The 24,424-nt window shown below is 40.5% G+C and overlaps 2 protein-coding genes across 4 annotated transcripts in view; one reads left to right on the top strand and one right to left on the bottom strand.

The window, feature by feature from the left end:
* Window positions 1-677: 677 nt before the first annotated feature.
* Window positions 678-12,802, top strand: FAM162B (family with sequence similarity 162 member B). Its single transcript, XM_090038458.1, has 4 exons — window positions 678-846; window positions 3,114-3,219; window positions 9,321-9,429; window positions 9,706-12,802. The coding sequence occupies exons 1-4, from the start codon at window positions 735-737 to the stop codon at window positions 9,802-9,804; spliced, it is 426 nt and encodes a 141-aa protein (XP_089894584.1). The 5' UTR covers window positions 678-734; the 3' UTR covers window positions 9,805-12,802.
* The window catches only part of KPNA5 (karyopherin subunit alpha 5), a 25,795-nt gene continuing 12,579 nt past the window's right edge, over window positions 11,209-24,424 (bottom strand). For all 3 annotated transcript variants that reach the window (XM_090038424.1, XM_090038435.1, XM_090038446.1), the window contains 7 exons: window positions 24,010-24,109; window positions 22,754-22,917; window positions 20,500-20,578; window positions 19,187-19,312; window positions 16,564-16,691; window positions 15,632-15,810; window positions 11,209-14,974 (listed from right to left, as the gene is read on the bottom strand). In XM_090038424.1, coding sequence (XP_089894550.1) covers window positions 14,787-14,974; window positions 15,632-15,810; window positions 16,564-16,691; window positions 19,187-19,312; window positions 20,500-20,578; window positions 22,754-22,917; window positions 24,010-24,109 — 964 coding nt within the window. In that variant the 3' untranslated portion in view covers window positions 11,209-14,786. The remainder of the gene's footprint in view (window positions 14,975-15,631; window positions 15,811-16,563; window positions 16,692-19,186; window positions 19,313-20,499; window positions 20,579-22,753; window positions 22,918-24,009; window positions 24,110-24,424) is intronic.

Here is a 24,424-nt window from a genome sequence, read left to right as displayed (position 1 = left end):
TCAAGCTTCTTCACATCCTTCCTGACATGTGGAGCCCAGAATTGGACGCAGTACTCCAGCTGCAGCCTCACCAAGGCTGAGTACAGTGGGAGGATGACATCCCGTGATCAGCTTGAGAAGCATGTATAGATGCAAGCCAGGGTTTTGTTTGCTTGACCAGCTGTGACATTGCACTGGGGGCTCATGTTCATCTTGTGGTCAGTCATGACCCCAAGTCCCTTTCGGGCGTGGTGCTAGCAAACATAGCCTATAAGCGTGCTGCAGGGCTCCCCCCATCCAAGGTGGAGCACCTTACATTGAACGCCAGCAGGTTGTTATCTGCCCGCTTTCTAAGCCTGCCCAGCTCAGCCTGGATCACCAGCCTCTCCTCAGGTGCCGACACGCTACCCCAAAGTCTGGCATCGGAGGCGAACTTGGCCAGTCCGCTTCTGCCCCCAGCGTGCAGCTGCTAACCCTTTCTTTTATATATGGATAGAAATAGAGGTAAAAGAAAGAGCTACGTTGCTGGGTTTTTTCCACATTCCCGAAGCGGAGACTTGAAGAACAGCGCCCAACAGCACGAGAGCCGGCAACCCTGCGAGCTCCTCTCGGGCGGCGACAGGCGTGCCCTCGGCGCGCTGCCCGCCCAGAGCCCGGGCGGGGGCGGGGCGGGGCGGGGCGGGGCGGGGGGGGTGAGGCGCCGGGAGGCCGGGCCGGAGCCGGCTCGCCGGACCTGCTCCCGCGCTGCCCTGGCCATGCTGCCGGCCGCCGGGCGCCTGGGCAGGCTGCTGGCTGCGGGGCGGCTCCGCACCCCGCCGGCCCGGCCCCGCGGCGCGGACAGGAGCAGCCCGGGGGATGCCGGCGCGGGTGAGTGCCGTCCCGGGGGGACCGGCAGGGGCCGACCGCACGGCCCGGGGCGCTCTCCCTCTGGACCCCGCCGGGGGCGGGGGGGAGGGGTGCGGGACCTGGAGCCCACAGGGGGTTCATCCCAGCACCCTCCGAGCTGGGCACAGAGCCGCGAGCAGAGGCAGGGCTGGTGCCCGGGGAAGGGGCTCTGGGTTGGCACGCGGAATAAACCCTTTCAGAGGAGAAGAGGGTCCTTATTGTCTATAGGGGACTGCCAGGTTACTCACACAAGTAGGGCATGGTGAACAGTCTGTGATCTACAGGAAGCATCACTGACACTAAAGGGCACTGAGTAAATGAGGAAACCCATTCGAAAGAGAAGAGGGTCTTTATTGGGGATTGCAGGGTTGGTCCAAAAAAAGATATTACCAAAATAGTGAATAGTCCATGATCGTTAGGAAGAATCACTGACACTAAAGGGCATTGAGTAAATGAATAAACCCATTCAAAAGAGAAGAGGATCCTTATTATCTATAAGGTCCTTATTATCTATAGGGTATTGCAAGGTTGGTCCAAAAAAAGATATTACCCAAACAGCTAGGGTATGGTGTTTAGTCTGTGATCTTTAAGAAGAATCATGGACACTAAGGGGCACTCAGTAAAAGAAGAAATCCATTTGAAAGAGAAGTCCTTGTTATCTATAGAGGATTGCTAGGTTGGACCAAAAAAAAGATATTACCCAAACAACTAGGGCAGTGTTTCCCAATCTGTGGTACGGGTACCACCGGTGGTACGCAGACATGCAGTACACATTAACAGGTTTTATTACAATTACTTTATATAATAAAAATTTGCTGGTGGTACTTAAGGTTGCACTGAAAAATTTGCTGGTGGTACTTAAGGTTGTATCATTTTAAATTGGTGGTGTGCAATCTCATCCGAGTTTGGGAACTGCTGAACTAGGGTATGGTGAATAGTCTGTGATCTTTAGGAAAAAATCACTGACAATCTTTTAGCCCTAGCAGTATACCAGTGTTTACAGTCACATGGTCAATGGGCAAACTGGGGCCAAAGCCATACAGGATCCGAGTACCAGGCATGGGAGGTGGTGGCTCCTGTGCCAGGATGGATGGATTTCCTGTTTGAGAGAGAGAGAATAAGAACAGAGAACTTCCCTCTTAGATACTCTTGAGAACCACACGTCTTAAGCAGGGTCTGCAGACCCCAGGGGTACCTGGATGACCCTGCCTCTGGCAGGGGCTTGGACTCGATGACCTCTGCATGTCTCTTCCAGCCCCTCTTCTTTGCGATGTAGGCTGCGGGAGATCCCCTGCCTTACCAGTGGCAGGTTAGGATGGTAGGCCTGTGTTGTGTCAGGGCTGAGGGTAGTTTTAATGAAGAGTTTATGATTGTAAGGGACAGTTTGGCTAGGCACAGACTGGAATGACTTCTGGAAGCATCTCTCAACCTAACTTCTCTATGACTTTGGCTGCCGCAGTTCCCCTGCTTTACCTGTGGCGGGTTAGGGTGCTATGTCTGTGTTGTGTTAAAATTGACGGCAGTCGTATGTCAAGGTTAGATTATGGATTGTATAGGAGGGTTTGGCTAGGGCTGATCCTGCATCATAGGGCTGGTCCATTCCAGCCCTACTTCTCTATGACTCTTCACAAGATAAACCCAGAGTTTTCAAATAGGAATTTGCAATGTTAAATACATTCTGCCCACTGTGGCCTTTCTGAGGGCTTTGCAAGCAGAAATATGGCTCTTATTATTTTCCCATAGTTTAAAAATGAATGAAAATGAAGAGCTCACATTTTCCAAGGGCCCCTTTGAGCCTAAGGAGAGGTTTCTGGAGCCTAAAAAGGTTGAAAACTGCTGCTTTAGAATTTGGGTTAGTAGTCACGCAGATAAATAGGTAGGGTTCCCCCCCCTGCATTCAAGCCATATGGAATCTGGATTTTTTATTTTGGATGGGGTGTGGGAAGGCTGTCAAAACTTGATTTGTTCTGTCTTTGATACAGTTTGGGGGTTTGGGTACAAAAATCACCAGGATACAGTTTTTACCCAGCTCTACAAGTGTGTTCACAGAAAACAGGGTAAATCTAGGGGTTGGGAGGGAGGGGGAGAAACTAGGATCCTATAAGCAGAGGCTGCTAGTGGAGATTAAGGTCTTCATCCTACAATCCTGCCCTGTTCTTCCAGCAACATCCTTGATAGGGATGGAATGAGGGATGTCCCTAGCCACGGCCCTGCTTTCAGTGTACAAAATAAGTGCTTTTTTCTTTAAGCTGAGAAGAAAATGCCTGCTGGTTACAAACCTTCACTGTTTGATAAAAAAGTCCTCCTGTGGGCAGGATGCTTCAAGGCTGAAGAGGATATTCCTCCAAGGATCCCGTAAGTGCATCATTGTTTCCAGGAGGGGTTACTGAGCTGAAGTGAAAGAGGGTGGCGTGTTCTTTGATTTGAAACTGAACCTAAAGCTTAACCTGATGATAATTGTCCATGTCCTAAATTTCAGTGGTCAAGTAGGAGGCAAAAGTACCTCTGATAAGGGATGGTGAGACAATATGATCCCTTTTCCTCTACCTCCACATCACTAACCTCTCCCTCATTTAAGAGCTTCTAGTGTAACTGCCCTCTCTGCTTTCCACTGTTACCTTTATGCCTTTATACCTTTATAGATCAAAAAATGTGCCCAGACCAAATGCAATGCTTAGATCCTACTCAAACTCTTTTTTTAACTTTTAACATCTCCACGAATAGCCTGTGTCTTGGTAGTGAGGCCATTTTCCCAGGAGGGGGAAGTCTGTGGGCCTGAACCCCCTCAGGCAGAGGGAAGAAAAGTTTCTCACACCCTGGGCAAGTGTTCCTTGCTCTAAGCCAGATCTCCACCTTTATTGTACCAGGACCCATTTGTAAACATGGATAGCCAGTCCTGACCAGGTGCCTCCCACCCCCAGCTTCTAGTATGCCCCTTGCAGACTGGAACTCTGCTGGCCTACGAGGGAAAAAAACAGTTTCCCACATTTTTCTCCTTTAAAGGAGAATCAGTTTTTAAAGTTTGCCAATCCACTTATAGTTTGTTCGCAACCCTTTCATATATTTTTGCATCCCACTTGTGCATCGTGACCTACAGGTTTTGAAATGCTGCTCTAAGCTATTACAAATAAGTGGGGCTCTTTCTCCTCCAGCTATCTCTGACCAAGAAAGCAAACTATGCTTTTTGAAGGAAAATGCCTTCAGTAGGAGGTCCAGGGCTGAGGATAGATGCACCTACTGCAGGGTCCAAGTGAGGCATTTGGGGGATAGAATTTAAGACTTACTCCTGTCCTCAGCATTGCCCAGGCTAACATTCTAAGGGATAGCCAGCACGGGTTTGTTGCGGGTAGGTCTTGTTTGACCAATCTCATTTCCTTCTATGACCAGGTGGCTTATCAGCTGGACAAGGGAGAAGAGATTGATGTCATATATTTTGACTTCAAAAAAGCTTTTGATCTGGTATCCCATGATCACCTCTTGGCCAAACTGGCCAGTTGTGGCCTTGGCTCCGCCATGATCCGCTGGCTGGGAAATTGGCTCCGTGGTCAGACCCAGAGGGTTGTGATTGATGGCAGTCACTCATCGTGGTGCCCTGTGACCAGTGGGGTCCCTCAAGGCCTGGGACCCATAGTGTTCAACATCTTCATTAAAGATGTGGACATTGAAGTCAGGAGTGGACTGGCCAAGTTCGCCGATGACACCAAACTTTGGGGCAAAGCATCCACGCCAGAAGATAGGCGGGTGATCCAGGCTGACCTGGACAAGCTCAGCAAATGGGCAGACGAGAACCTGATGGTGTTTAACACTGAAAAATGCAAGGTTCTCCACCTTGGGAGGAAAAACCTGCAGCACCCTTATAGGCTCGGCAGCGCTACGTTGGTTAGCACTACAGAAGAAAGAGACTTGGGGGTCATCATTGACCACAAGATGAACATGAGCCTGCAATGCGATGCTGCGGCTAATAAAGTGACCAAAACGCCGGCTTGCATCCATAGATGCTTTTTGAGCAAATCCCGGGACGTCATTCTCCCCTTGTACTCGGCCTTGGTGAGGCCGCAGCTGGAGTACTGCGTCCAGTTTTGGGCTCCACAATTCAAAAAGGATGTGGAGAAGCTTGAGAGAGTCCAGAGGAGAGCCACGCGCATGATCAGAGGTCAGGAAAACAGATCTTATGATGACAGGCTGAGAGCCATGGGACTCTTTAGCCTGGAAAAGCGTAGGCTCAGGGGTGAAATAATGGCCACCGATAAGTTTATCAAGGGTGACCACCAGGATCTGGGGGAACGTTTGTTCACCAGAGCGCCCCAAAGGATGACGAGGTCAAATGGTCACAAACTCCTGCAAGACCGTTTCAGGCTGGACATAAGGAAGAATTTCTTTACTGTCCGAGCCCCCAAGGTCTGGAACAGTCTGCCAGCGGAGGTGGTTCAAGCACCTACATTGAACACCTTCAAGAGTAAATTGGATGCTTATCTTGCTGGGATCCTATGACCCCAGCTGACTTCCTGCCCTTTGGGCAGGGGGCTGGACTCGATGATCTCCCGAGGTCCCTTCCAGCCCTAACGTCTATGAAATCTATGAAATGTTGGTTATCATCAGACATCTGCATACCAAAAGCTGCTGGTTTTCATAGCTCCTTCCTCAGCATACTGGCTGCTCTGAATCCCGTTCAGAGGAGGTTAATTCTCCCTAGGCTCTGTATAGGTTGCCAGATGCCTCGCTCAGGGTTCTGGACTCCACTTTAGTGGGCCAAGTGCCTAAAAGTTAACCACCCAAATGCCTAAGCCCTTCATTGGATCTCGCCCCAAGTCTTACATTCTATTATTGTACCTTCCTGTGGGTGACTTGTCTTTTCTACTGTTCCATAAGTAGGGTGAGATGTTATCAGAACAGTGATTCTCAACCAGGGCACCACGAAAACCTCTGAAAGGTGCTACAAGGTGTGAGGAGATACTCTACCTGCATGATTTCCCCATCCCCATTGTCCAGTCCCCCTGTACAAATAAGAAAGCACTTATAATATATAAATTAGTTTTTGAAATTGGGTGCTGCACAATTCACAGAAGTTATGGAGAAAAAGGTCAAGAATCATTGTTTTAGAAGATTGTTACAGAAGCTGGCAATCCTACCGTAAAAATGGAAGCGCTTAACACAACGTAAGGTACAGCTGATCACAGCAGAAGGGAAGCTGTTGGACTTTCAGAGCATGCCACCTCTGAAAATTTGGAAGCATCCGAACACTCAGATGTAAGCCTAAAACAATTTTCTGGGACCATGTTTTTCTTGATGAGTTCTGGTGGATACTGTTTAAGAACTAAACAACTCGTGATCATCATTACTGAAGGAAACAGAAATATTTGCGTGAGCAAGATGGAAAGTATTTGGTCCAAAGCCTGTTAATGATTTGAGCACTGTTGGTATTTGCAGATTGGCGTGTTTATTCTGTTTGATCTAACAAAATGTCACATCAGAGGAAGGTTGCATCAGTCACCAATATTTTGTTTATAGATCACATAAACACAATATATATTATGAAAGAGTGGATGATTACTAAACGATGACAAACAAGTGACAATATATAATGTCAGCAAAGTATTTGAGAAAAAATGGGGAGAGAGAAAAACAGCATGTCCTCTTCCTTGTTTATTTTTTCAAAGTATATTTCCAGGATCAACGGAAGCAGTTGTGATCTGCTTAAGCCTGGAAAGCCCATAGGCTAGATTGAGGCATGTAGCTAATGGTACATGAAGGAGCAATGTGACTACCATTCTCATCCATCTACCTTTGACTTCCCAGCCTGAGTAACTGGGTTGACTGAGGCCAACCATTGATAAAGTCTAAAGTAAGAGGCCTTAAACCACTTTACCATTCCATGTTCTTCATTAAACTGAATACACAAGGGTAAATCTCATAGTGCATTAGACATTTCCTTTCCACTAGCCACCACCTCCTCCGATAATTTTACTGAAAAAAAACGTCATCACCAGAAGTTAACGTATAAACGGCATGTTCGTGTAACTGCCTAACAGAAATAATATCCATCTCCAGTCCAGCTACATTTCTTATTGCCAGACTTCTTGGTAGAGGAGTTAATTGCATGTAACATACTGCACTTTGAGAAACAGTTAAAGGGAACATCTCTGGGTGTTTCTTTTGTTTCCATCAGTTCCATTCCTTGTGTAACGAAGACAATAAGGAAGAGAGCAGCATGGCTACAAGCAAAAATACACTTGTCCCTTATTTACATCACATTGCACACCTTTTATTGTCATCCTCGTATTAGAACTATTTCCTATTCCAGTGGCAAATCCTAGTTTAACTGGCATCTATGGCAAAACTCCTATTACTTGAAGGGGGCCAGGAATTTACAGATAATTTTCAATGTTGTATTTTAGGAAGACTAATTCAAATTACATTACATTTGAAAATGTGGGTTGCACAGTACCATAACAATAAAGTTTGATTTCTTCAGGAGCTCAGCTCTCAGGGAGCTGGGTGGGGAAGAATCAGCTTTGTGAAAGCACAGTATTCGAAACAGATGGCTCTATGGGTGCAGTTGATTTCTCGCCAGCTCTGGGAACCAAATCCATAACTTGTTTGTGGACAAAACTTGCACCAGTGGTTTAGCCCCTGATGATTTCAGAAAAAAAATCCTTCTCATGATAGGGTGCTCATTTCGCTCTCAGCTTATAGGAACTTCGTCTTAGAAAAGACAGTTTACTTTCAGATTAGGCCTCTGAAACCTATAAAAATAAGTATAAAATACCCATGAGATTTTTTAAATTAACTTATACGTAAGCAAGACAGGCTAGTTTGTGAGCGTGGTAACTGCTGGACAGGCAAAAAGTAAATGTAATCACTCTTCTTTAACATGACCAAATGTTTTTTTTAGAACTGCAATTCATGAACCATGTGATCAAAAAACCTAATTCTTAGAAAACAGGCTTGAGCAAAATCCTGTTATTAATGATTACTTATCAAGATAGACCTTTACTCAACTTGCCATTGCAAAGTTAAGTCATTTGGCATTAAGTAAGCAAGTCCTAGTCTTCCTCCAACATTTGCTTAAACAACTCTGTCATTGATTTCAGTGAAGGGTTTGCTTGATTCCTGAGCATGGATGGAGAGGTATAGTCCTTAATGAAAGGATACAGAAAACCATAAGGTTTGCTTCCCTTGAATCAGAGGCAGAAGGCAAGAAGTTGTATGGTGTTTCAGGACAGTTTCAATTAGTGCAATTTGAAATACGATTATGTCTGTAACATAGTTGTTACTGACCTAACACATTTATATTTTGGCTTCTGTTATTCCAAATGCATCCTAGATTAATAGTTGTATGCGAGTCTGGTTTTGATTTCTTAAAACTAATGCATTTAAGCAATATAGAACAGAGAACAAGTGTTCTCTGGCCTACAAGTACTGACAACCCTCTTGAAGCTATTTGGCACCTGCAACTCAAGCTGCTCAACTAACCCTGAAAGATTTCCCGATGTGTGTGATAGTACGGTTTTAAAGGGCTGAAGAGGAGCAATGCAGTCAGTGTCCAGTTTTATCACGTTTCCTTCTAGGTAAAAAAAGGATAGTGCTTGTTTTCAGCTGCTTTGTTAGGTAGTATAGCTGTCAAGGTTCCTTCCCTTTGTGCATTTGACAAAAGCAAGTTATTTTTTGGAGAAGTATGTAAAATTCATTCATACAATGCAATTTTAAAATTCTACTATAAAAGGAGTGAATCTTAATTATAAGCAACAGGCCCATCAAATTAAACTTTATTTTAAAAGGGAAAGTTTAAAAAGAAAGGAATCGTCTCGTCTTGCACATGTAAGACAAAATTTGAACAGTGTTCAGTCCTTAAGTGTCATAACTACTAGAAAATGGCTCAATTCAAGCTTTTAGGAGACTACATACTGGAGGGTTGAAGGGATTCCTGCTTTTGTGTCCCCAGCTTGGACTGAGTACACACAGCCCACCATTGCTTGCCAATTGCTTCAGGAACTAAAGAGCACAGCTGGTAGCGACCAACAAAGGTTGAGGTTTCTGGAAGTTAAGGAGCTCTAGTTCAGTGTGCAACACGGGGCTTTCAAGGCTTGTCTGTGGTCCATAGATTAAAAACCAAAATTAATTGAATTGCTACAAGTCGCACAAAAGTATTTTAAATTTATAAATACTGAATAAATGTACAGTAAATGTATGTCTTGTTCATTTCACAAAATTATAGGAGAAACATTACACGAAGTTTTAGGGGAAAAAGTATCAAGGAATTCATCTACCTTGTGGTTTCATTTGGAGATTATTAACTACTTTCCACTTCACAAAGGAAAATGCATCAATCCTGGAATGGCCACATCTTACTAACTGGTTCACAGTATTTAACTTGTTAAAAAGTTACATCTATGGTGCCTAGAAAGGACAACCTCAATGTTTCATACTGATTTGTCTCACTACCATCTTAATTTTAGGCACGAAATGCTGGATTTTGCAAGAAGTAAAGTTCGAATAAAAGCCTGTTACATCATGATTGGACTTACAATTGTAGCCTGCTTAGCTACAATTGCATCTGCTAAAAGAGTAGGTATACTGACTGGTGGGGGTGGGGGGGTGTGTGTGTGTGTGTGCGTGCCCACACGTGTGCACATGCAGGCATGTACATGTGCATTTAAGAAGACAGGGGTGTCAAACTCTACAGTATTGTAATTTACAAGTTGCTATTTATTCAGACTTAACACTACTGTATGTTAGCTACCAAACACTCTCCTCCATAACTGATGTTGCTACAGGACATTAACTGCCAGCGTAATGCAGTATTTCCAACACTGCACTAAAGTGAGTATCTTATTTTTACAGGCTACTGAACACCAGGAGTCCTTAATAAGCGGGAACCTAGCCAAGAAAGCCAAATGGCGTGAAGAGGCTGCAGCAGCAGCAGAGTCAAAGACTAAATAATCTTTAAAACTTGAGCAGCTGCTTGTAGGAGCAAACTTTAAAAAACCTAAACAATTCCTTTGTATTGGCAATTTTCTCCATTAATGAGACTGTATTAATAAAACTTTGATAAATCAGAGTGCACATAAAGTTGCATAGGAGCATGGAGTTTCTTTCCTTGTTACACAAAGAAGTTTTAAATACTTACAATGTATGGCCAAGGTCAATTCAAGCATGTGGAAAATTCTAATAATTTTAGTTTCAATAAGCTTTATCTATTTTCCTGCTTAGATAAAATGTTAATTGCCTACAGATGGCACAGGGGGTCCAAGGTGTCATTGCCTCTGCCCTGGACATTGGAGTTGATTCTGACCCTTGCTTTAGATGCATGATTCTATTACTGACTAAAACAGGGTGTGTCTACACAAGACGCTTTACTGTGCAGTAGAGCTCATTACTGCACAGTAAGCATCCGCATCTACATGTGCAGATGCTTACTGTGCAGTAATTGGCTCTGATTGCAAGTAAATTTGCTGCCTGAAAATGCAAGTAGCAAATTTACTCGGGATCACTTACTGTACAGTAGTGCATATGTATATGCCTGATCAGGAGAAAATGTCCTCCTGGTCAACTGGGCAGCAAGGGGTGGGAGATTGCTTCCTTCCCCCAGGGAGTTGCCAGCTGCTGGGGCAGGCTCTGCTACTGGAGCCTGGGTGGGGCAATGTCCCTCTGCCTTGGCAGCAAGGAGCTCCCAGCCCCTGCTCTGCAATTGTGGGACTGGAAGACCCTTATTTCCCAGTGCCAGCTCTGCTGTTGAAGGGGCCCATTACAGGGCCACGGGGAGTGGGAGCAGTCTGCTGCTACATCCTTGCACATGTAGTTATGTGCCTGGGAGAGTTTACTCTCCAATAGTTTACTCAAGAGCAAACTGCTGCCGGATTAGTCGCATGTGTACACACATGGAGAGTTTGCAAATGGCTTTAAAGAAAGGAGTGTTAAGCCAGGGGCTACAACCTCGAGATGTTATTGATTCTGTTTATCACTAATGCAGCTCTAATGGGGGTGGGGGGAACAAGGTAACGATAAAGCATTTGCTCCAGTCAATAAGAAAAGTCCGATACAAGCTGGACTGACTCTGCGTTTGCAAACTAATACACAAAGAGTTAACCCTGGAATCCTCCATGAAGCTAATTTTGCAAGCCAAAGAAGGTGAGGATAAAGGGAAAGACAACATTGTTTATGTTAGATATTTTTCTAATTTTAAAAATCCACTTCTAGCAAGATTTGGGTTTCTGTTGGGGGGCAGGGGAAGGAATTATTGCACTCTCCTACAGCATAGAAACTTGGTTCTTTCTATAGAGAAAATTGCATTTTTATTTGGCATTGCCTAAAGAATGAGATTCGAAGAAGCACAATATTCACATCTGTGAAAAACTGCTTTTATTAGTTCTGTATGGTATTTGTAGTTGTAACATTCCATAATATTGCATACTGTTCATATGTATGTTTAATTACAGTAATGGGCCTCCAATCTGGATTTAAAGATGCACTATCCCTATAGACATTAGTTTAATACATTAAACTAATGTATTAAATACCATCTATGAAAACAAAAACGCTTCTAATTCATGATTTCTATTAAATGTCAGACTGGTTTGCAATCCATATCAAGTGGCAAATTCAGTGTGTGTATATAAAAACATCATATTCAATATTGCAATTTAGCTTTTTGTAAGACCATAAAACCAACTGAGGTAACTGAAGATGAAGGAAGATTAATAGTGCATCTTTTCACACAGTCCCAGCAATTAAAAACAAAACAAAAAAAATCCAAACATTTTTCCAGTTTCAAACTTGTTCTATAGTAAAGAAGTTAATTTCTGTGCCAACATTATTACTGTTTTTGATTACTGCTAGCAACAGTGTTCAAAGTAAATACTACAAAATTAAAGAGCAGTATGAACAACACTTCAAAGATGAAAAGTGCAGTGATGAAAAATGTCAGTAGAAAATTAGATATGGATTTTAGTGTATCAGATTAGGGAACTAAAACAGACTTGGCACAGTTGCATAGATTAACTAGTCGGAATTCAAATTCAAGCTGAACAAATGATACCTTATTAAAAAATTCTTCTTTTGAAGAAGCTGAATAACTAAAGCAATGCTTTAGTGTTCTGTTTTTAAATTAATTTCAAAACAGATATGAATCTTCTAGATAAAGCCAATATGGACAAAATATTTAGCAAGTTCTGGCTCTGCTCAAGCACCCACCTTTAACAGCCTTTCATAGAGCAAAGCTAACAGCTCCCCGTGCAGTCAACTGCATTGTTCTCATAAGCATCTATGATGCCATCAGTGACATAGGCCTTGTTAACCTGTGAAAGCTTTCTTATAGAACACAGGCAGACAACAGCCATTCTTAATGAATGGCTATTTAAAACAACTGTTTTCCATGAGACTTAGTTTTGCTTTGAGTAGAACTAAAAATTACAAAGCGACTACTGGATTTTAACAGATTAGGGTAAACCTTGAGATTAAATAAGATCCTTTTCATTAACCAAAGTCCATTGATTTTAGTTCCCAATTAAGCTAATAGCAAATACTTCGAATATGCCAGAAGCATGAAATATAATTTTGTATCTAAATGCATAAAGTGCAGTCACTAACTGCTCAAACACATACTGTATCCACAAAAGCACTCTCAAACAAGTATTAACACTTTAAATGCCCGCTCTTCCCACCATTTACAAGTCTTTTAATTAAGATTTTCATAATTTAGATTCGGCTTAACTGGAGAGGCTTATAAATGCAGTGCTTATGGGGTCCTCAAAATAAAAGCAGGCACAGCTGGTTATGCAATATTATCAAAACAATTTAGCTAGAAATAGTGGAATACCCTGTTACCTGTAATTATTCTTTCATTAAAAGAACACTGAAATTCAGCATTTAACTAGTAATCCTGGTAAATTTCCCAATATCATTACCCTGTATGTTTTGAACAAATACGCCCAAAAAAACCTGACAGCATCTCTCAAACTCTCATTGTAGAAAAGGGCACAACTACAATCCTCTAACATTATAAGAAAAATTTGGCAGCTGTACTAAGCATTATGCACATTATTCAAAATGCTGTAATTCTGTACAAATCTTATGTTTAAAGTGTCACTTGCTAAAATCTTATTATATAGAACCTATACAGTACCAGCACTCCTATGTACATTCCCTCTCCATAGTGAATCTGATTTCCACAAAAAGAATTCAAGTGCAGTTGCAGTTTCTCTCAATTATATCTTGCTAATTATAATCAGTCACAATGGTCCACCAATCAGCTTCCTTCAATTCCCATCTTTAAGCTACAACATAGTATACATTGCTGTAACAGTCCCCTTAAAGTAAATTCTGTTATGAACTTCAACCAAAGAGTACTTGCACTTTTTATAAGCAAATTAAAAAATCTTAAGTACAGTGAAAGTATGTAAATGAAACCACCCTCTAATCAGTGCATCAAAGTTTTGGTTAGCAACCAGCACAGTATCACAGGAAAAGTTTAATTGGAAATTGCAACTACTGTAGAGGATTAAACACTTTCAGAGGTCAAAGAGGTTTTCACTATTATTTCAACACAAAGTTTGACATGAATATGTTAAATATTTAAAATGGTTTTCAATAGTCCAAAGGTTTAAGTTATCAGACTGACTACTATGATGTGAGAACAAGCAGTACAGCTTAATGATTTTGAAAAAATCTAACGTCAATATTCAAATTCTTAGATATGTTTTTTTTTAGTTGGTAGTAGCAACAGACATTAAGTGTTGTAGAATTTATATATTTAAGCAGACATCTAGAGTCATTTTGTCGTCTGCATAACTAATATGATATTTACAATAAAACAAACCTTTTTCCTTCAGCCAGATGGAGAAGATTCCTTCTCCCAATGCAGCAACACTATGGATCATAATAGGGTGCATTTTTAATTTTATCTAAAAGAAAATGCAAACATTTCAAAACAGTGGTAACATATTTGGTCAGAAGCAGCACATATACAATCAGTCTAAACTTTGCTCAAGAACGGCAAATATTGCAGGGATTCTCAAACTAGTATAATTTAACCGCTTTTTAATGTAGAAACAGTCACATGAACCTGTCCTATTTCTTACAATTGTGCAATTCACCCTCCCTCATTCCCAATCACAACATTCCTGTGGCAAATATAGTAATTGCTCACATAGCAAAGTATCACATTTGTAACTGGCTTTTAATGTTGTTTAGCAGCTTGAACTAAGGAGCCAGCATCAAAACTAGAGAGATTTCTACTGATTTGAAAGCCTTTAAATAAGTGTGTCTACATAATGCAGAACTGCCTTTTTTATTATATATTCGAAGTTAAATCAGGTAATCAACATTACATACTTTAAAATCTGTTTGCTTTTAAATATGCTTTATAAATACATTTCACTAGTTCTTTGCAAGTATAATAAAACTACATCTTACAATTTAAATAAATAATTTTCACATTCTAATTTAGCTTTTTTTACAAGCACTTTAATATTATGCTTTAGTTTTGAAGCGACTTTTTGGCTTCAATATAAGAGGTAGATTTGATAAAGACTGGGCATGTCAAGCTTACTGTCAACAGCTGCACTGCTAATATGCAGTTTCAAAGATTACATGAAAAATTCAGAACCACTACCTAAAATCCTACTGAGGTTATTATTCAAGCTTAACAGTTCTTGTTAAATCACATATAATGCCTTAACGTTAGACTTGATTACTCGCACAGTCCGTTTCTAAACATACAAGACAACGAAATACAAAAATACAAAAAATGAATGAATGAAAAATTGTTTCTAACACAAAAGTTATAAAAGTGCACGAGCTGCTTCTTTATCCGTCTTCTGCAAAACACGTTCAAATGTTCTTCTAACTTTGGCCACAAAGAGAAGACCCTTGGGAAAAAAACCTATAATGTTTACATTTACATATGCTTGTCTTCACTTAAACAATTACAGCTGAAACCCTTCCATTGGAGCTTCCTGTTGCTGAAACACAAACTGTTGCTGACTCTCGTCCACTTGAGGTGCAATACTAGCATCCTCTTCTTCCACACCAAAGTAATGTTCTATTAGCTCAAAAGCCTTTTGGTAGATCTCTTGATTTTCATGTCTTTGAAGAAATTCAATTTTATCCAGTCCTAAATATAGAAGGAAAAAAATAATGGAAAACAATGCAAATGAATTTCAAAGCTTGTATAATATAGAGGTAAATCCATGTATTGTGAATTTTTTCATAACCCAAACTGTGTGATGAATTCAACAGAGAGGCAGGTTGCAATATAAAAATTATTGGTAACTCCCAGTTTGAAAAGAATGCAATGCAGAACCAAATTTTCTTTACCATAGTTTGTATAAATCCATCCTGAGTATTCCAGTATCATGGGTTTTATTTTTGGTGGCAGAGGGAGCAGGGAGGATATGCTCGCTCACAATTAAGATGCATTTCTTCAGTCCTAAATGCTCCAACAGCCTGACTAGAGAATCTGTTAACCCTGTATTTCCAAGATTGATAGTACAGAATCATAAGCTCCATTTTCACTTTATAGTTCATTTTTATATGTTGAATGATGCAAGAAGAACACAGGAAAATAGGTTTAAATACTGATTTACAAAGATTCACCTCTTGAATTACCAAATAAAATCATCAGTAGTATACAAAACCGAATGCATTTAGCAATTTGAAGGAAAAAATGTTTTTAATGTACACGATTTGTAACCAAGTTTCTAAACTACTTCACAGTGAAATCGCATGATTTCTAAATGATGAATTATTCCTTGTTAAATTATTTACTTACCATATGCTTCCTCTATAAGGGCACAGTAAGGATTAATACCCATTCCATTTTGCTTGGATTCTTGTTCTCCCAGACGCAGAATATTTTCAAGTCCATTTAAAGCCACCTGCACTATTTTGGAATCCATCACAGTCAAGAGGTCACAAAGAGGTTTGGTGCAACCTAATGCTACTAAATATCTTTGTAATGATAAAGAAAGCAGAGAGGGAAGAAAAGGATTCATAATCTAGTATGTTAATTCCGACAAACAATTCTGCTACCTTTGGTCTTTGCGTTCTCCTAACAACAAAACTTCTTAAAGTTAAAGCTTCTCTAAAACATGCAGAAGTATTCAATAATTTTACTCTAAAATACAGTCAAAACTCCACTCATCCTAATGAGAGGTCTCTTATTTATGCCTATAACCCAGAGTTTCCCACTTTCCAATCACTTGACACTCATATTCTGCATTTTAAAATCAGCTTTTCAATAGCACCACTGCCTCTGGCCAAATTCCTTTAATGGAAGTGGCTGTGTGCAATGAATTTAATGCTATCTGTTGGTGGTCCTATGTTTTAAGCACACCTATTGGAATATGTATGACCTCCTCACCCAAGAAGTTAAGCATGGAGGCAACTACTTTATGAAATGGTTTCTGGTGGGAAATATGGAACTAAACGCATATCTCAGTGAAGACAGCAATGCCTCTGGGACTGCCTAGAATACTCTAAATGCCTAGGTTTTCTGGTGAATGTAAAAGCTTAGGGAAATCTCAGACACCTGCGGAGGTCTCAGACACCTGCACTAGGCAGAAATCTTTGAGACTTGCTTCCTTGAACTCTAGTGCCTGAACTCCTTTGTGGACACCATTCTTAGTTTAGTGGGTTATTTTTAAACTCGTACTATGTTAATTTTACATATACTTCTTTGAATCAAATTTTACATAAAATTACCTGATCTGTTCAGGAGTGCCTCCTGAAGTTGCATTAGTAATAGCCCACGCTGCTTCTTTTCTGGTGCGGAATTCAGCTTTCTGAAGAATTTCAATCAATATTGGAAAAATATTTGCATCTATAACGGCCTGAAAAAAATGACATGACTGTTTAAATAGTAACAAAAACTTCGAACAAATACATATATATGGGAAGGAGACATAGGATATGCTTCCAAAATATGGGATGTTTCTAAAATAGTAACTACCACTGGAGAACATGTCAACCTGGTCTTCTTATCCTGAAATCTTGTTTTTATAATAGGTAGTCACTTCTTTACAGAGAAGTGCACCAGATAGCAATGGAATTTAAATATGTAAATGTACATAAAACTTTATAGTCAGGAAGTGACTGGAGCGTACTATTTCATAAAAAGATCTTCTTTCTGAATTTGCCTCACAATGACAACCTCAAAATTCATACTACAAATAATAATTCCCTTTCAATTAGGATATTCAAATTGCATCAGCATGTTTAATATTCTGAGCATTGAAAACTCTAGGATTTCAAAACTGGAGGTAAATTTCTTAAAATAATCTAGCCTCAATTCTAGTGTGCAGCTGGGAAAATATGTGCATACTTTTTAAAGGAAAGAAAAGTATCAGTATTTAAAAGGACTCAGAATCTGCTCAATTAATGAACTGTACCTCCCACTCCCACCCTCAAAAATCCCAATGGTGAGATAGCCTACAGGTAAATTCCAAGTGAAAATTTAAAACAGTGTATTATATTAAAAGTACCCTAAAATGGCAGGATTCCACAATAATCCTTTATAGTTACAGACATTTCTATGACACCAACAGTTTTATAGGGCAATACATTTCTGAGTACTCAGACTAGAGGTCTTGCAACTAAAACCAGGCAGTCATATACAAACACCACATCCCTGTCTGATCAGTACAATAAAGACCATTTCCAGGTCTGCTGATTAGTAAATATGTATATTTACAGTACAACACATTGCAGATTTCATGCATAATCTCTTATTCTGGGAATCTCAAACTTTTTCACGGGGGCAGTTGAGAATTGGACCATTTTGCCATTCAGACCAATCAGTGGACGTACTGAAAACTTTTCACAGAACAAAAGCTTAAAAATTTCAAAGTGGCAAGGTTGAAATACAATACAAAGTTTTAAATGAACAATATAAATGGATAAACTTGTTTTAAGGAAATGGACATTCTCTCTCTCAGAAATTTCACTTTATGTGAAGCCACTTTTTGTAACAGAAAATCTTTGGAAGCAAATCATTTCTATGACTTGATCTTAAAATGAATTTATTTTAGTGTTCTGTCCACTGTAGAAAATACTTAAATCTAGCTTCCACAACAGACAGCTGGTATACGTTAAGAGATTCAAGCTATAGAAGTTCCTAATCGAATAGAAATCTTGTAAAAATTCCCATAAGGAATTAGAATTACAGACAAGTTAAATTCCTTTATTTGAAAATAAATTTGTATGAAATGTTATTTATCGAGTTTCCCCGGAATAAAAACTGCTGATCGAAGTGCATTATTCCACATGCTATAAAGGATGGCAGTCCAACTGATAGCCCACAGAGGGCACATGGCCCGTGGCAGGCCAGCAAGATGCCAGTGGGCTGCACACAGTGGAGGAGGTCATGTGGGCCTGTGTGCTGCCAGCAAAACCCACCTAGTGAGGGAGCATTCCCAGAGAACAACCCTTGTAGCACGTGTAACATTATGTGGCCAGGGGACAGCACACAGCCCCTGGTCAACCAGAAGTTGGAGAGCCATGCTCTAAAGCACATCAGATGTGAACTGACTAAGCCAAGTGATTTTCTAAAATGAGGCCAACTGAACAAAAAGGGGAAAACATAGCTGTTATAATGCTCTTAATATTTAAGAAACTTTTGCATTTCTAATTTTTCTGTAACATTTTATCTTATCCTTTTAATACAAAAACAAATTCAACTCAAACTAATTTTTAATACCTGGGAACAAGCCTAACACACAATTCTGAATGTTTTATGTAAAATATTCTGAATGCTCCTCCAAACTTTCATCAATCTTCACTGACTGTACTAACTGGAATATAAAATAAATAATCAGATAAATAATCTTTACATGGACAATTTATATTTTTGTTATAATTTTCCAGGTAGGAAATCTAAGTATTGGACCCACCCCCACTGCTACAGCCGGGAAAACAGTGGCTAGGGATTGGGAGGTTTCATTAGCATTTTTAAACAGTGATAAGTTAAACAATTTCAAAAGCAAATGCTTTATGTCACACATTTCTTCCATAAAAAGTTACTTAGCCCTTGAATAAGTCTTAACCTTCAATTAACTTTACAATTATCTAACACTTGATTCCTTTCAGAGGTAAAATTAATCAGTCTTTAAAATACAAATACACTATTTTGCTAAACATTTTAAGTTAACTGTAAATTTAGTTTATTATTTTTAATTGCCAGCATAAACACTGGGATAAAAATGAAGATACACCTAGAATTAAAACCAAATGGTAAGTTCTAAAAATGTACCCATTTTTTTCTTCTGCAGGAAAAGCATGTGAGCTACCACCTAAGAAAATTACTGATGTAAAAAAAGATTTTATTTACCTGAATCTGAGCTCTGTTTCCAGCAGTAATATTAGAAACAGTCCAACAAGCTTCTTTTCGAATGGATTCCTTAGGACTACTCAGCAAGTGCAGGAGACAGGGTAATGCAGAACAATTTAGAATTACCTAAAATGATTTGAGAGTTGAAAAGTTCTGTCTGCACATACGGAAAAGGCACAATTGATGGTTTTAGCTGAACTCAAAAAGGTAAGTTTTACAACAATATCTATACATAATGTGTAAAATTAGTCTTTTCCAAAAAGATGTTATTTCAGTAGAGTAGTATAAAGCAAACGAGAAACAGACTGTTAAATGACTCAAAGACGATTAAGACAGAAAAACTGTTCTGGTTGGACACTCTTCAGCTACAGGCATGACAGGAAGCTCCTGTGTCCTGCAGTTCTGCTCTCCCAGCTCATAGTTTTGGAGCAGATTATCAGGGGGCACTCTTCTATGCAATTTCCTATCAGAACTTGGAGACTAGAGATAGGACAACCCTTCCCATACCTCTCAATTCTGGCAGATTGGAGGAGTGGGACATGCTCTGGAAAAGGGAACACACAGGAGAGCACTCGCTGACAGTCTACTCCACTCGGCATGAGTGAACACTGTACACCCCCCACTTTCCTGGGTGCTCCTATATCTTGGTCTGCTCTCACCATTCACCTTTGTGAGAGCCACTGGCAGCGGCGATGGTGCCAGTAGCCTGTATGTGCTGCAGTTAAGTGGCAGGAAAAGCAGCAGCAGGTTAGGTGACAGCACTAGTTTGCCTGAGGACTGATCCAGCTCACAGCTACAAAACCTTGCTGACCACTGATACAGACCATGCTAATATTCCTATATTAATAAAATTACTGAGAAAGAAGTTTTAGAAAAAATCTTTAAAATTTTAATGCATCTTTTTATGGCTACATTAGTGGATGTAGAACATTTTATCTGTGTAAACTAAAAAACAACTCCAGTTATTTTTGAAAATTACTTTAGGAATTAATTTGTGGGAGGAACAGATGAAGATTCAAAATGAAGCTTGGTATTTTGCTTCTAGAACTGAAACAGCCAAACTGTCTTAAACCTCCTGGGAACTGCAGGTATAAGGCTTGGCCAAGAGTGTTAAATCTCTGGTCATGTTGGTGATATGTATGTTTTTATAAAAACCTCCTTCACTATAAAATAAGAATGCCAAACAAACATTTGGTTGCAATTAGTAGTCTTATGCAATTTAAGCACTATAATTAATCCCTATAACAAAAATATTAAAAATATAGTTCCTCCTTTTCTACATTATTTTTTCTCAAGTCAAACACTGTTCTTACCTGTGTCTGAATATCATCACCAGTCACAATATTTCCCACTGCTCTTAATGCAGGAGACACAACTTTGTAATCATTGTGCCTAGAAAAATTATGGATGTTAGATTGTGTGAAGCTTCCAGGCATTACATAAAAATTAAGCTGAATAGTGTTTAGCTTTCGATGAGTAACTGTTACCTCTAAAACTCAATCTATGGGCAACTCCACACAACAATATCTTTTGTAATCCCACACTATTCATAAAATTTGATTCCATAGCTGCTGAACCCAACTGCTCTATCCAAGGGGAAGTTTTCCCTCTGGGAGGTGCTAAAAGGCTGAAGTTAATGAGTGATAAATCATCTGAAAGCTGAAAATGTGAATGACTTACTTCACCCAAATGTCAAATTAACTGTACCCTTGAGAATATTATCATCCAGTCAGGAAAATAAAGTAAGCAGACAGTGAGGCTAAAGTAGACCCCATATAGAACAGGGTTTTTTGAGAGGCAATGTTTACTTCTTCCCCTAATCACATGGTAGATCTCCCTGTATGACCAACTGAGAAATAAATTAAAATACTTTAGCAATGGCAATATAAAAATTCATCTCCAGCCCTCTCTCTCAAGAGTCACCCTAACCATATCTATTTACAGGGCTACTGCACAAAGTCTCACTTACAGATGCAATCTCCCTTAGCTCCTATCCCATTCCTAAGTGCATAGTAGAGTTTTGTTTCTCTCCTCTAGGCAGACACTGAGCCCAACCGAACTCAAATAGTATGAACATGATTCAAGTCTGCGTCTGGGACCCATGCACAAAATAACTGTCAGCATTTCTGGTGAATGAGCTCCTTAAAATGTAAGATTAGCAAGAAAACAATATTCAAACACTAAAGTTTTTAGACAATTTGCGTCCAGAGTTTGCTCTCTAGGATTAAAGTACTGCAGAGGAAAGATCTTTCACTAGCAGTACCTTTCATTTTTAGTAGAGGTGCACCGATACATCAGTCCAACATCAGATTAGTACTGATATAAAGAAAAGTGGCTGTATGGGATATCAGCCCAATGGGGCTGATAACTTGGCCAATAAATGCCCATGCTGTGCACAGCCACAACACAGCATTCAGGCAGCTAGCAGCAGAGCCAGCAGCCTGGAGAGCTGCCTCGAGCTGGTAAGTCCAGTGTGATAGCAGGGGAGGGGGGTGGAAAAGGGTGTATGAGGGGCAGATCAAATGCCCCCCATGGTAAGGGAGGGGGCACAAGCTCCTCAGGTGAGGCTGGGGGCGGAGGGCCAGAGCCGCAGCTTATTGGAGGGGAAGCAGCTCCCGCTGCTGCTTACAGGAGGGCACGGGCAGGGAAGCAGTGGGGGGGGAGCGGCTGTGTGCCCAATGGATCTGCACTTGGTGGGGTGGTGTCAGGCAGGCTGCAGCCAGGGCTGTGCGGGGCTCTTCTCAGTGGGAGCTGGGCTTGGAGCAGGCGCAGCAGCACTGGGAGGATGCTGCATCCACCCCAAATTTCACCACCGCTCCATTCACAGTGCAGCCACTACCAGCCACCCAACGCTGCCTCCGGCTCTTCCCGGCAAATGGGTGGAGGCAGGGCATTGACCTGGGGCTGCACCAGGCAGGTGGCAGCGAAATTTGGGGTGGATGCAACACCCTGCCACCACCGCTGGCACCCGCACTGAGGCCAGCCACTGCCAAGAAGAGCCCCACTCTGCCCTGCACAGCTCTGGGGGGCACACATCCCCCCATGCCCTCCCTGGGTACAAGCAGCAGCAGGAGCTGCCCCCTGCCCCACGAACTGTGGCTCCAGCCTCCTTCTTCCCCCCCCACCCTGCCTGGGTGCCCCTGCCCCCTCCCTCACTGCAGCAGACACTGAACTGCTCCCTCCACCCCACATCCTTTCCCTCCCCCTCCCCTTCCACCACACCAGACTTACCAGCTGTAGGCAGCTGTATCTGAAATTGGATTGGTATCGGCTGATATGCCTCCTTAAATAAAGGCTATTGGTATCAGCCCCAAAAATCTCTATCAGGGTACCTCTAACTTTCAGAGGTGCTAAAGGCTTTAAAATTAAAGATACAGTTATTTAGCCTGAGCCAAAAATATAGGAGAGATAAGAATGGAAGAGGAAAGTCTAGGAAAAAAAAATGGATAGCTCCCGCGACCATTTTCAAAATAAATAAATAAATGAAGTCTGATATTATATAACAAGAGTTTGAGTCTAGTATAACTGCAACACCCTAAAAATGAATGATTTCACAAAGGCACTTACATCAGAAGTTCGACCAATCTTCGACATACTCCAGAATCAATAACTGCTTGGATTTTATCATTAGGTCCATCTGAAAGGTAAGAGAGGGCCCAACAAGCATCTGCTAATACATCTGGGTCACTGCTAAATAACAGTCTTGATAAAACATTTAAGCAAGGAGCAACCTAGGTTAAAAAAAATTATACACAATTAGACGTTTCCTGTATTTTTCATTTTAAATTTTAGCGAATATTTGCAAGCATTTTTCAAAGAAATGAAGCCATGTGCTGTACCTGAGCCTAAATATAAAATGTCATAATTGTTAATCCTGTTAGTGCTCATCAGTACCTCTGACATGAATGGAATTTTCATGGAGAGTGAAGGACTAGTTGCACAGTTAAAAACAAGGACAATGTCAACAGTCTTTAGAGGGCTACTGTTGAAGGCTGTGGCTTATGAACTCAAGTAGCAAGATGAGTACCTACATTTGGAAACCCAACCCCTAACTCTAAAGACGGTATAGGAGAATGTTTTCATGCCTTTATCCATGAACCAAATTGTACAGATTAGAAAATTAAGAGATACTGGGCATTTATCAAATATTACAGAAGCCAATGACAGAGTTGTGAATACTACCAGAAACCAATCCTATTTTTTTTAGTGAAACAAGCTATTTAAAATCTCTTAAGAATACAAATAAATTCTCAATTTATAAACAGAAGCTTACATTACAGAATTGTTTTTAAAGATAACATATTCAAATGGAGAGAGAGAAACAACAGAGTATAAGAACTCTGTGTACTTGCAAAATAGTGCCTAAGTCTCTGAAAATGTCGTTTAAACATTTCAATTACTTTGTGTATTTTCTTCTTTACATAATGACTTATGAAAGGTTATTTACTGAACTAAATAAATGCGCTGAAATAAAAAAAACACACAGAAGGCAAGGCAGGCTGGCACCTTATGAGATGCATGAATTTTCATACGGAACACCCTATTTCATCAGATGCTATAATTTAATCCCAGAAATAAAATCTTTTATATAGAAGAGAAAGGGATGCTGCTAAGAAAGTTAATGAGTGGGTTAATTAGATCAGCAGGCCAGATGTAGCTGGCAGACTGTAAATTGGAAACCCCTGTTCTAATCTGTAGATGGACTACCAGACTATATTAAATCTTCAAAGCACTCTTAACCCAATTGGCCTCCAAAACTGAAGACAGTTTGTGAGAGAGCATAAAGTCTTTCCAACTTCCTATGGGAAATATTCTGGTCATACCTTGCTAAAGTCTGGAGGTGGATTCTTGCCTCTACAAAGGTTTGAGAGTGCCCAGACTGCATTTCGAGTTGTTGTAAGTCGATTTGAATTTGTTAGTAATCTGCCAAAAATAACAAAAAGAAATACTGCATTACATTCACAGCCAACAGGTGACAGTTTATTACCTAGAATTGCTAATACTGCCTGAAGTCAGGAAATACCTTGTCTCCATGCACCAATTCCATCACTAATCACTGTAAAAAATACTGAGTTTTATTTGATGCTAACACGCCCTCAAATACTCTTATAATATGAACCACAGATTAATAGATAAGCTTGTAAAACATACAGTCTCACAAATAAAATGTATGGCCAACTCTATCTTTACAATCAAGAATCACATTGGAAAGCAAACAAAAGGCTTATATAGAAAAGA

Source organism: Crocodylus siamensis, chromosome 1, assembly GCF_052110815.1.
Source record: "Crocodylus siamensis isolate JL-2025a chromosome 1, ASM5211081v1, whole genome shotgun sequence".
In the NCBI taxonomy this organism is placed as follows: Eukaryota; Metazoa; Chordata; order Crocodylia; family Crocodylidae; genus Crocodylus; species Crocodylus siamensis.
Note: the sequence above shows the minus strand (reverse complement) of the source record. Positions and strands in the feature narration are given on the sequence as shown.

Coding starts and splice junctions, on each gene's coding strand:
- FAM162B (XM_090038458.1), top strand. CDS start 735: ATGCTGCCGGCCGCCGGGCGCCTGGGCAGGCTGCTGGCTGCGGGGCGG. Junction 847..3,113: donor CCCGGGGGATGCCGGCGCGG/GTGAGTGCCGTC, acceptor TTTTTCTTTAAG/CTGAGAAGAAAATGCCTGCT. Junction 3,220..9,320: donor GATATTCCTCCAAGGATCCC/GTAAGTGCATCA, acceptor TCTTAATTTTAG/GCACGAAATGCTGGATTTTG.